This window comes from Hypanus sabinus, chromosome 20 (genome assembly GCF_030144855.1).
Source record: "Hypanus sabinus isolate sHypSab1 chromosome 20, sHypSab1.hap1, whole genome shotgun sequence".
NCBI lineage: Eukaryota > Metazoa > Chordata > Chondrichthyes > Myliobatiformes > Dasyatidae > Hypanus > Hypanus sabinus.
Genome location: NC_082725.1, coordinates 30,974,821 through 30,988,417, shown reverse-complemented (window position 1 = coordinate 30,988,417; position 13,597 = coordinate 30,974,821). Strand labels below are relative to the sequence as shown.

The 13,597-nt window shown below is 39.8% G+C and overlaps 1 protein-coding gene across 5 annotated transcripts in view; it reads left to right on the top strand.

The window, feature by feature from the left end:
- fyco1a (FYVE and coiled-coil domain autophagy adaptor 1a) overlaps positions 1-13,597 on the top strand; it is a 210,587-nt gene that overhangs the window by 32,970 nt on the left and 164,020 nt on the right. For 4 of the 5 annotated variants that reach the window (XM_059945264.1, XM_059945265.1, XM_059945267.1 and 1 more), the window contains one exon: positions 11,496-11,639. In XM_059945264.1, the coding sequence (XP_059801247.1) occupies positions 11,496-11,639 (144 nt within the window). Of the gene's footprint in view, positions 1-11,495; positions 11,640-13,597 lie in introns of those variants that run through there. The other variant, XM_059945269.1, reaches the window with a different exon arrangement.

Here is a 13,597-nt window from a genome sequence, read left to right as displayed (position 1 = left end):
TCTAATGGATCCTTGCCTTTTTTCGCTAAAGGAATGATACAAGCCTCATCAAATGATGCAGGCAATTTATTTTGTTTAAAAGAATCAAAAAAAATAAACTAACTTGGGATAAGAGCAATGAGGAAAATGATTTATAAAATTCTGTAGAGAACCCATCAGGACCAGGAGATTTACCAGGCTGCAAAGCAGAAATAGCAGAGGATATTTCCTCTAAGGATAATGGCTCATTCAATTTATGTTTAAGATCAGAAGAAAGTTTAGGAATATTTAAACTATCTAAAAATTGCATAACAGTAGTATTACCATTAAAGGATTCAGAGGTGTAAAGTTGAGAGTAAAAATTCCCGAATGTATCATTAATTTCAGACTGGTCCACACTAATATTCCCATTACTTATTCGAATTTTAGTGATGTGTTGTTTTGCTTTAGAGCGTCTAAGTTGGTTAACTAAGGACTTAACAGATTTATACCCTTGAATATAGAACTTACTTCGACTACCCAAAAGTTTGTGTTCAATCGGATAAGTAGAAATAAGATTAAATTTAGTTTGAATTTCCATTCTTTTCTTCTATAACTCCGGATCCTTGACCTGGGTGTATAATTGGTCTATAGCTTTAATCTGATTGATCAGTTCTAAACGTTCTTTGTGAGTCTTTCTTTTCAAATTTGCTGTGTAGGAAATTATTTGACCTCTTAGATATGCTTTCATTGCTTCCCAAACCACCTGACTAGAGGTTTCAGGTAGTGCATTAGTATTTAGAAAGAAAGTTATCTGATCCTCCATAAATTTTACAAAGTCATTATCCGACAACATGGTCGGATTAAAACGCCAGTGTTTACTTGCTTGAGTGAGGCCAGGGAGAGCTATGGACAATGTAAGTGGGGCATGATCTGAAATCAATATACTCTTATAGTCTCAAGAACAGATGGATGGGATCAATTGGTTATCAAATAAAAAATCATCGATTCTAGTAAATGTATGGTGAACTTGTGAGAAAAAGGAGTAATCTCTTTCATGTGGATGAAAGAAACGCCAAATATCAGATATTCCATAATTAGAAAGAAAAGATTGAATAAATAAAGCAGATTTACTTAATTGTCTAGGGATAGAAGAAGATCTGTCCAAAACTGGATCCAGCCAACAGTTAAAGCCACCACCCAATATAAGAGAGTATGAACTTAGTTCTGGGAATGAAGAAACAAAACGGTCAAAAAACCCTACATCATCCGAGTTAGGAGCATAAAGGTTGGCTAAGACCACCCGTGTATTATAAAGTTTCCCCGAAACAATAATAAAACGACCATTATGATCAGATATCTTATTATGAAGCTCAAAAGAAACATTTTTGTTTATAAGAATTGATACACCCCTCGCCTTGGCTTGAAAAGTTGAATGAAAGTGTTGTCCTGCCCATCGTGCCATAAGACGAGAATTATCGGAGTGACAAATATGTGTTTCTTGTAAAAAGACTACCTCTGCTCTAAGCTGTTTAAGATGTGCGAACACTCTGCCCCTTTTAACTGGATGATTCAAACCCTTAACATTCCAGCTGACAAAGTTCAATGGACTAACCATTGAACATAAGAAAAAAAAGGACAGCAGGCATTAAACCATATCTGAAATTTATATGTAATTCTGAGGCAAAAGTATAGAAGAAAAAAAAAGGATGAAATTACATCCTGTATAGTACAAATATGTCAAAATCCCATATATAATATTAGCATTGGAGTTCCCGCCCACACTCTGTAAACCTACAACAAGAAAGCTGCAAATATAAAGCAGCAAGCTCTCCCTGAGAAAAACTAACCCCCTACTGGACTTCCAATTAGGTAACATCTTAATTATCTCCACTCCAACTGTTGATACAGTAATGGAAATAAACACCAAAAAGCTTTAAGAGTTACAAACAAAGATTTACCTTAACAAGAAAAAACAATACTTTCAAAGTTTGTAAATCTTAAAGTATAATAATGGTCGAAAAAAACTTTACCCCAACCTTCCCGCTAGAGTTGATAAACTGAAAAAAAGATAATCTATAAACTCAGTTATACAGAAAAAAAACTTTAACGTCAAAGTAAGTAATCTAACCGAATCATAAAAATAAGAAAAAAAAAACACAAATAGCATCTTGAAACACGGGGAAAAAAACCACCGAAGAAAAATCCACTTGAGAGGAACTTGATCCAAACCCGAAACTGAGTTTGAAGGTACAACATCAACTGCTGCTTAAGGTTAAAATAATCTAACCGGAGAGAAAAAAAATCATCACCTTTAAAGAACTAAAATTATGTAAGATAGAAACTAAAATAGAGAAAATGGAAAAAAAACACTTCAATAGGACAATGCAACATAATTAAGCTACTAAGTAAATAGATGCGACAACAGCTACATTTTAAATTTAAAAAGAAAATATCAAGATTTGTAGAAATTGGAGACTGAAGTCTGCAAAGAAAAACAAAAAACCATTCAAAGACGTCGTCACTTCATGAATCGATATCAATTTTTTACTGTGACACTGACTCCATTTTGAAATAAAGTCTCCAAAGACCTTTAAGAAGTGTCTAATTACATAGTTTTACAGTCAGCTCTATTTAAGGAAAATGAAAATGTCCATACTGAAAAATAGAAATCCATCGTATCGAAATATATTGAGTTAAATGGATAATGAAAAAGATAGAAATAAAGATCAGAATGTTAGAAAAAAATAACCGTTATCTAAACAGAAACGAAAAAGGCTGAAAAAGAAAAAAAAATCGTATCATATTGTACCTGAGGAACTCGAAGTAGCAGATAGCCTATCAATGAAGGTCTGCGCCTCTGCAACCGAATCAAAACGTTTAAAATCGCTGTTCCTGAGCTTGATTCAGAGCCGGGCTGGATAGGCGAGAGACGGATGAAGTCCACGATCGTAGAGAACTTTCATTACTCCTCTGTATTCAGCACGTTGACTCATTAATTGAGGTGTATAGTCCTCTACTAAATGGATAGCATGACCTTTATATTGAAGCATTTTATGTCGGCGAGCTTCTTTAATTAGTAAATCCTTGATTTGGTAACGATGGAGGCGAATTATCACTGGATGTGGTCTCTGGCCATTCGCTGAGCGAGATGTAAAGATACGGTGCACTCCATCAATCTCTGGAGGACTGGACAATATTTCACTTCCAAAGATCTCACATAGAAAGTTTGAGAAAAATTCAACAGGAGATCCCCCTTCAACAGTCTCAGGCCAGCTGAGAATTTGAAGATTTTGGCGTCTACTCCTGTTTTCAAGGTCCATAACTTTAAGAGTTAACTTGCTATTATGCTTCTTTAGGGTAGAGCAAACTCTTTCCAGGTCTTTACAAGGACGGTCTAGTTTCTCCGTGATTTCTTCAACATGTGATAAACATTGAGCGTGATTCTCCAGTGTAGAGTTGATTTCATCCAGTTTCAGTTCCAACGATCTAAATTGAGAAAACATATCTTGTCGGGTTTGTTCTAACAGCAACACAATTTCACTCAAGGTTGCTCCCGATGGAATGTCTTTTTTTGCCGATTTAGTAGGCTTAGATACACTCATTGTGCAGCCAGCAACTTCAATAGTGGGAAGAAGAGTAAGAACTAAATGCAGATATATGAAATGGAGTGGAGCAATAGTTTTAGCGACTTAAGCTATCGCCATCTTAACCGGAAGTCCCTTTGATCATGACTTTCTTCATTTAAAAAAAAATTACACTGGAATGTAGGACACTGGATGGTAGAGTTAAATGATGCAGTTGAAGTGATTCTGGACGATGGGACATGTTGTGTACCACTGCCAATACAGCCAACCTTTAAATTCACAGTTTTATCCTTATTTCAACAATATTGCCTATGCTTATTTTCTTAATTACATTTAGATAACAAAGTGATTTCCATTACAGAGTTAAAAGGTTCAAATGTCCAATTTAATGTCAGAGAAATGTATACAATACACATCCTGAAATAACCATATAATCATATAACAATCACAGCACGGAAGCAGGCCATCTCAGCCCTCCTAGTCCGTGCCGATCTCTTAATCTCACCTAGTCCCACCTACCACACTCAGCCCATAACCCTCCACTCCTTTCCTATCCATATACCTATCCAATTTTACCTTAAATGACACAACTGAACTGGCCTCTACTACTTCTACAGGAAGCTCATTCCACACAGCTATCACTCTCTGAGTAAAGAAATACCCCCTCATGTTTCCCTTAAACTTTTGCCCCCTAACTCTCAAATCATGTCCTCTTGTTTGAATCTCCCCTACTCTCAATGGGAACAGCCTATTCTCGTCAACTCTATCTATCCCTCTCAAAATTTTAAATACCTCGATCAATTCCCCCCTCAACCTTCTACGCTCCAATGAATAGAGACCTAACTTGTTCAACCTTTCTCTGTAACTTAAGTGCTGAAACCCAGGTAACATCCTAGTAAATCTTCTCTGCACTTTCTCTAATTTATTGATATTTTTCCTATAATTCAGTGACCAGAACTGTACACAATATTCCAAATTTGGCCTTACCAATGCCTTGTACAATTTTAACATTACATCCCAACTTCTGTACTCAATGCTCTGATTTATAAAGGCCAGCATTCCAAAAGCCTTCTTCACCACCCTATCTACATGAGATTCCACCTTCAGGGAACCATGCACTGTTATTCCTAGATCTCTCTGTTCCACTGCATTCCTCAATGCCCTACCATTTACCCTGTATGTTCTATTTGGATTATTCCTGCCAAAATGTAGAACCTCACACTTCTCAGCATTAAACTCCATCTGCCAACGTTCAGCCCATTCTTCTAACCGGTATAAATCTCCCTGCAAGCTTTGAAAACCCACCTCATTATCCACAACACCTCCTACCTTAGTATCATCGGCATACTTACTAATCCAATTTACCACCCCATCATCCAGATCATTTATGTATATTACAAACAACACTGGGCCCAAAACATATCCCTGAGACACCCCGCTAGTCACCGGCCTCCATCCGGATAAACAATTATCCACCACTACTCTCTGGCGTCTTCCATCTAGCCACTGTTGAATCCATTTTATTACTCCAGCATTAATACCTAACGACTGAACCTTCTTAACCAACCTTCCATGTGGAACTTTGTCAAAGGCCTTGCTGAAGTCCATATAGACTACATCCACTGCCTTACCTTCATCAACATTCCTCGTAACTTCTTCAAAAAATTCAATAATGTTTGTCAAATATGACCTTCCACGCACAAATCAATGCTGGCTACTCCTAATCAGATCCTGTCTATCCAGATAATTATAAATACTATCTCTAAGAATACTTTCCATTAATTTACCCACCACTGATGTCAAACTGACAGGTCTATAATTGCTAGGTTTACTTCTAGAACCCTTTTTAAACAATGGAACCACATGAGCAATGCGCCAATCCTCCGGCACAATCCCCGTTTCTAATGACATCTGAAAGATCTCCGTCAGAGCTCCTGCTATCTCTACACAAACTTCCCTCAAGGTCCTGGGGAATATCCTGTCAGGATCCGGAGATTTATCCGCTTTTAAATTTCTTAAAAGCGCCAGTACTTCCACCTCTTTAATTGTCATAGGTTCCATAACTTCCTTACTTGTTTCCCACACCTTACACAATTCTGAATACTGAAGAGAAGAAATCGTTCAAAATCTCTCCCATCTCCCTTGGCTCCCCACATAGCTGACCACCCTGATTCTCTAAGGGACCAATTTTATCCCTCACTATCCTCTTGCTTTTAATATAACTGTAGAAACCTTTCAGATTTACTTTCACCTTATTTGCCAAACCAACCTCGTATCTTCTTTTAGCTTTTCTAATCTCTTTCTTAAGATTCCTTTTACATTCTTTATAGTTCTCGAGCAATTCCTTTACTCCATGCTGCCTATATCTATTGTAGACATCCCTCTTTTTCTGAACCAAGTTTCTAATATCCCTTGAAAACCATGGTGCTTTCAAACCTTTAACCTTTCCTTTCAACCTAACAGGAACATAAAGATTCTGTACCCTCATAATTTCACCCTTAAATGACCTCCATTTCTCTATTACATCCTTCCCATAAAACAACTTGACCCAATCCACTCTCTCTAAATCCCTTCGCATCTCCTCAAAGTTAGCCTTTCTCCAATCAAAAATCTCAACTCTAGGTCCTGTCCTGTCCTTCTCCATAATTATATTGAAGCTAATGCTATTGTGATCACTGGACCCGAAGTGCTCCACAACACATACATCTGTCAGCTGACCTATCGCATTCCCTAACAGGAGATCCAACACTGCCCCATCTCTAGTCGGTACTTCTATGTATTGTTACAAAAAACTATCCTGCACACATTTCACAAACTCTAAACCATCCAGTCCTTTTACAGAATGAGCTTCCCAATCTACGTGTGGAAAATTAAAATCTCCCACAATCACCACCTTGTGTTTACTACAAATATTTGCTATCTCCTTACACATTTGCTCTTCCAACTCACGCTCCCCATTAGGTGGCCTATAATACACTCCTATCAGTGTTACTACACCTTTCCCATTCCTCAATTCTACCCAAATAGCCTCCCTAGAGGAGCTCTCTAATCTATCCTTCCAAAGCACCGCCATAAGATTTTCTCAGACAAGCAATGCAACACCTCCTCCTCTGGCCCCTCCTACTCTATCACACCTGAAGCAACTAAATCCAGGAATATTTAGTTGCCAATCACACCCTTCCTGCAACCATGTTTCACTAATAGCTACAACATCATAATTCCAGGTATCAATCCACGCTTTAAGCTCATCCACCTTTCTTACAATGCTCCTAGCATTAAAATAGATACATTTAAGATACTCTCCACCTCCTCCTCTCTTTTCATCCCTAACAATGCATTCAAATTTATTATCCTTTTCTTTCTGCTCCCCTACATCTTCTGGCTGAGCGCATCCCTTCTCCATCACCTGCCTTTCCTCCCTCACACACTGTCTACTTATGTGCTCTACTGGTGAACTAACCTCCTCTCCCATAGTTTCCTCAAATTGATTCCTGCCCCCCCCATCTTACTAGTTTAAAGTTTGCCCTGTAACCCTAGCAAACCTCCCCGCTAGGATATTCGTCCCCCCAGGATTCAAGTGTAATCCGTCCTTCTTGAACAGGTCACGCCTGCCCCAGAAGAGGTACCAATGATCCAGAAACTTGAATCCCTGCCCCCTGCTCCAATCCCTCAGCCACGCATTCATCCTCCACCTAATTCCATTCCTACTCTCACTGTCGCGTGGCACAGGCAGTAATCCCGAGATTGCTACCTTTGCGGTCCTTCTTCTTAATTGCCTTCCTAACTCCCTATACTCACGTTTCAGGACCTCTTCCCCTTTCCTACCTATGTCATTGGTACCTACATGTACCACGACCTCTGGCTCCTCACCCTCCCACTTCAAGTGATATCTTGGACGCGATCAGAAACGTCCCGAACCCTGGCACCAGGGAGGAAAACTACCATCCGGGACTCCCGATCACCTCCACAGAACTGCCTGTCTGAACCCCTGACTATCGAGTCCCCTATTACTATGGTCCTCTTTCTTCTATCCCTACCTTTCTGAGATACAGGGCCGTCCTCTGTGCTGGAGGCCCGGCCACTGTCACTTCCTCCAGGTAGGCTGTCCCCTCCAACAGTACTCAAACATGAGTACTTATTGTCAAGGGGTACAGCCACTGGGGTACTCTCTAGTACCTGCCTCTTCCCCTTCCTGACCGTGACCCACCTATCTGCCTCCCGTGGCCCCGGAGTGACCACCTGCCTTTAACTCCTCTCTATCACTTCCTCACTCTCCCTGACCAGGCGAAGGTCATCGAGCTGCAGCTCCAGTTCCCTAACGGTCCCTCAGGAGCTGCAGTTCGGCGCACCTGGCGCAGGTGTGGACGTCCGGGAGGCTCGGAGACTCCAGGATCTCCCACATCCGACACCGAGAACAACAAGCTGCCCTCACACTCATACTTCCCGAATAACTAAAAATAACATGAACTAAAAGATAAGCCTACTGTGCCCTCTTCCGCCTAAGCCCTCCGAGCCCAAGCCCTACACTCTGCTCCCGGCTCACTCTGCTGCCCGCAAACGAAGCTGCCCGCTGCTTAAGGCTGCATTCTTTTTATATCTTCCCTCCTTCCCAGGCCTCCTTCACGCGCCTGCGCAGTCCCGCCTCTCAGAACTCCGATCTGAGAAGCAATTTGAAAATGGCCGCCGCCGCACTTCCTCTCAAAGCCTCGCTGTCTTCTTCCAAAAGAGCAAAGAAAAAGGAAAAGATGCTTTTCCTTCGCAAACATCCATGAAAACAGAGAAGTGCCCCAAAGAATGAACGACAGATAAACGTAAGAACCCCAAAGCCCCCGCAGCTCCCCTTCCTCCCACGCGTAAGCACCAATCCCCTCCCCCCATAACAAAAGAAAAGCAAGCATTGACACCATCACCAAGCATTCAAGCATGAGTAAAGCAATAGCAAGGACACAAACTTGCAGTTACTCCAAAGACTACGTTACACTTGGCATTTGACATAACGCAGTTTCTCTCTCTCCCTAATAAGGGAGAAAAAGGTGTCTCCATTTTACCAGCGGGCGGGGAGGCATAACAAACAACTTGCTGGTTTACGATGTTAAAAAGTCCATTACGTCACTTTTATTGAGCCCTGTGCCTGAAGATCACAAAGATCCTGGGTCTTCAGGCCCACAGCAGATATCCTGACTCCCCTGATGACACACAATGTCCCCTGTCGTGACATTGACCCACAATCCACCCGTCCCCAGAGCCTGAGATTGTAGGCTTCCAAATTTGAGCTGGACTCTTAGGCCAAACCCTTGGCATGCCAAACAATGGCCCGTCCTGAAACCCTGAGAACGGGTCACTTTCCCACAAAGAATTGAAGTCAGCCTATAACTCCAGGTCAGGGACTTCAAAAGAACCCTGAAGGGGAAAAATAAAGATATTAAAGATGGAAATAGAACTGCTTCCGAAGATACAAGCAAAAGAGTTGCCGTTTAGCGTGACTTTTAAAATAAATGGATAAAAATTATTGGTTTACTGAACTTTATGTAATATATTAGTCTAAAGAGGTTAACCTGTTGTGTTGTAGAGGTTAATAGGATCTGATGACGTGCTTCTCAGGATTTTGCAAGAGGTGATGGTGGTGCAAGTGAATGTGTTGGGTTTTAATTTTCCTCTTTCCATAGATTCTAGAATGGTTCTCACAGATTGTAATATAACAAATGTATCTGCGCTGTTTAAGAAAGTTATAGGATTCAGTTCAGTTAACTACTGAGCTGTTATTTGCCAAAAATGATAGGGAATATTTAGGAAGTGATAACAGGCTTCTTAAAGAATAATAATCAGATTCAGAATCAGGTTTAATATCACTGGCATATGTAACGAAATTTGTTGGTTTAGTCAGTGTCAGAATGAACTTATGAAAGTGAAATCATGCTGGACAATTTTTTGAAGTTGTTTCTAGCACAGTAGGTAAGTTAGAACTATAGATTGTAATGTGTATAGTAGTAGATGGCACATAAGAAGTTATTATAGTTAAAGCACGTGTAGTATACTGGGCTGAACAGGGGTAGCAGATGGAAGCAGAATAGAAATAAGAAGATCTGATGCTCTGATTAGTATGATAGTGCAGTTGATCCCAGCTGCTCAGTCTGCATAAGTAATGTGGATAGACGAAGTAGAATATATCAGAGTTTCCTGATGAAGCAAAGCTGGGTGCCAGTTGGAGTAGAGAGGAAGGTGCATGAGCAGATTAAGTGCATTGGTGAGAATATGGTACGTAGAATGTAAAGTGGAAAAATATGTAAGATCATCTGCTTTGATAGGTTAAAAAAAAGCATTATCTTTCTATGAGGAAGAGATGAAGAAGTATTAGTATTTAGATGGAGCTGGGTGACTATAGCTCAGCATTTAATACCATCATTTCCACAATCCTGATTGAGAAGTTGCAGAACGTGGGCCTTTGTACGTCACTCTGCAATTGGATCCTTGACTTCCTAACTGGAAGACCACAATCTGTGCAGATTGATAACATCTCCTCCTCGGTGATGATCAACACTGGCGCACCTCAGGAGTTGTGCTCAGCCCACTGCTCTACTCTTGATATACACATGTCTTTCTGGCTAGGCATAGCTCGAGTGCCATCTATAAATTTGCTGATGATACAACCATTGTTGGTAGAATCTCAGGTGGTGACGAGAGGGTGTACAGGAGTGAGGTATGCCAACTAGTGGAGTGGTACCGCAGCAACAACCTGGCGCTCAACATCAGTAAGATGAAAGAGCTGATTGTGGACTTCAGGAAGGGTAAGATGAAGGAATACGTACCAATCCTCATAGAGGGATCAGAAATGGAGAGAGTGAGCACCTTCAAGTTTCTGGGTGTCAGGATCTCTGAGGATCTAACCTGGTCCCAGCATATCAATGTAGTTATAAAGAAGGCAAGATAGCAGCTATAACTTCTTAGGAGTTTGAAGCAATTTGGCATGTTAACAAATACACTCAAAAACTTCTATAGTTGTACCGTGGAGAACATTCTGACAGGCTGCATCACAGTTTAGTATGGAGGGGCTACTGTACAGGACCGAAAGAAGCTGCAGAAGATTGTAAATCTAGTCAGCTCCATCTTGGGTACTAGCCTACAAAGTACTCAGGGCATCTTCAGGGAATGGTGTCTCAGAAATGCTGTCCATTATTAAGGACCTCCAGCACCCGGAGCGTGCCCTTTTCTCACTGTTACCATCAGGTAGGAGATACAGAAGCCTGAAGGCACACACTCAGCGATTCAGGAACAGCTTCTTCCCCTCTGCCATCCGATTCCTAAATGGACATTGAATCTTTGGACACTACCTCACTTCTTTTCATATACAGTATTTTTGTTTTTGCATGTTTTTTAAAAATCTATTCAATATACGTAATTGATTTACTTGTTTATTTATTATTTTTTTCTCTCTGCTAGATTATGTATTGCATTAAACTGCTGCTGCTAAGTTAACAAATTTCACATCACGTGCCGGTGATAATAAACCTGATTCTGATTCTGATTTTGTATACACGAAAAAAATTAGGATGGCAAATGCCATGATGATAATGTTTTGAAGAAAGGATTTGAGTGCAAAGAGTAGAGATATCTTACAAGAATTGTTCAGGATTGGTCAGACTAAACTTATAATACTGTACAGCGGTTCAGTTTATCAATGTAAAGAATATATTAATTTCAGATAATGTAATAAATGCACAATTAAATGTAAAGCAATAAATCAATGCTTTTAATAGTATGACAGAATAAGATAATGATTATATGTATACAGATTAAAACACCAAATAGGTGCATTATCATTCATGTGTTTTCCTGAGTTGTGGAAGAGTAGTATATATCTTGGTAACTTTCAGTATTAAGAAGATGAATATTTTAAATGTTTTTACTTCATTTTGCAATTGTACTTTTTATTTTTACTTTTAAAATTTAAAGTGACTGGTATTATGCTCGAAGCCCTTTGCTGAATTCTCACCTCGGCTCTGATATTGTTACTCATCTGTATGAACTGAATGAAGTGCAGTTTGACTTGGCATCGAGAGGGCATGATTTGGATGCTGCTTGGCCAACATTTGCACGGTAATATACATTTATTTGTATTGACTTGTTTATTTGAAGATTTATTAGCAGGCAATTGAACATACAGTAATTAAGTAAGACTTATCCTGCAGAATTCATTAGTCTGTTATTTAGAAATGTATAGAATTATGTATTATTAGTAATTTAATAATTCTAACCACTATACTTAGAAGTGTTTTTTGCCGTTTGATTACAGTTTGGTAAAGTCTCAACATTAACTATTGACTGACTTTGTGGACTTTAGAAGAGCGATCTTAGAAAGTTGAGAGATAATCTAATCAATTTATTTAAAATGGCAGGGTGATTTATTTGAATAAATTTGGGAAAAAATTTCCTCTGGTGAGAGAATCCAAAAATTATTCTTGCAAATAGAATGAGGTTTTGTCAAAATCTAGTGTAGTTAGCTGGTGGTGTAGTGGCATCAACACCGGACTTGGAGGTGAATGGTTCCGGACTCGAATCTGGCCAGCTCCTTGCACGCTTTCCGTCCATGCTGGGCTGAGCATTGAATTAATGACTTGGCTTCATGAAAAAACAGACAAGTGCTAAAGAAGTGACAAGGTTGCTGCCCGATGTGCCACGAATTGCAAAGACGAACAACAAAATCCACTGTAAGGTCATGAAAATCTCTTCATACCAAAGGCTATGGAATATTGGAGCACACTTCTTGAAAGTCTGTGGATGTTGGGCTATGAAAGTGAGGAAGTATTGAAAAAGAGATCAGTTTATTTTTTGCTGGACATCAGGAGAAATTTGACACCTCCATACTGTGTTGCTTACAGTCTGACAATATGCTCATCCTGCTCTTCTTGGGTATTGGTATGACTGTTGCTCTTAATGAGGTCGGTGAGACCCTCCAGCTGCAACAGTGAGAGATTGAAAATGTGCTTGTACATGTCCACCAATTGGTTTGCACAGGTTTTCAGTCAGGCCGACTAGGTAGACCATCAAGGCCTGACACCTTGTGAAGGTTTTCCTGCATGAAAGGTGTTCTGACGTTGGCCTCTAAGACAGAAATTACAGGGTCACCAGATGCTGCAGGGATTCACACAGGTGTAGTTGTAGCATGCATAAAAGGTATCGAGCTTATCTAGGAGTAAAGCATCACAGCCATTCCCGAAACAAGGTTTTGCCTTGCAGGAAGTAATTGCTTGCAAACCCTGCTGGAGCTGAACTGCATCCGATTCCATCTGTAGCTTCAATTGGAACTGTTTTTTTGCTCTTAAAGTAACCTTCTGTAGGGAGTACCTGGACTTGTATAGTTGTGGATCACTGATCATGAAGACCATAGATCTAGCCCTCAGCAGACTATGAATATCCTGGTTCAACCATGGTTTTGGTTTGAGCATATCTGGTATGTTCTCAAAGGCACATCATCCACACAGGTCTTGTGAAATCACTGTGGTATGTTTATTCAGATTCGAAAATAAATTCCTGAATGTTGTCCAGTCCACCTACTTAAATCAGTCCTTAAAGCACTTCTCTCCCTTGACCATACCTTCTTGGTCTTCTCCACTGGTGCTTCGGTCTTTCAGGAAGGTAACTATGAGACCAACAATCAGATTAGTTGTGATCTGATTGAGTGGTGGTACAAGCACCAAGAGGCTGTTTATTCCAATTATGCTTAATACTTCTTATGAAGAAGCCCAATTTCAAGTATGTTTTCTTAGCTGCTTTTTCTGTATGTGTTTATCCCTTGTTGAAATTGGCATTATATGAGAAGTCCTTCACATCAATTCAAGAGATTTTGCGGAATGAAGAAACAACATGAGCAGTATTGAAAGCGGAATATTAAATTGAAAAGTCAGATGATTTATAAGTTCCTGTAATGTATTTTGATTGTTCCCTTTTTAAGCAAGGAAATGAATACAACAAATGTACTTTAGCAAATTTGTGTAGAAAATGGAACACCATATTGTTAATAGATACATATGTATCCATTAGATACATCTGTTACT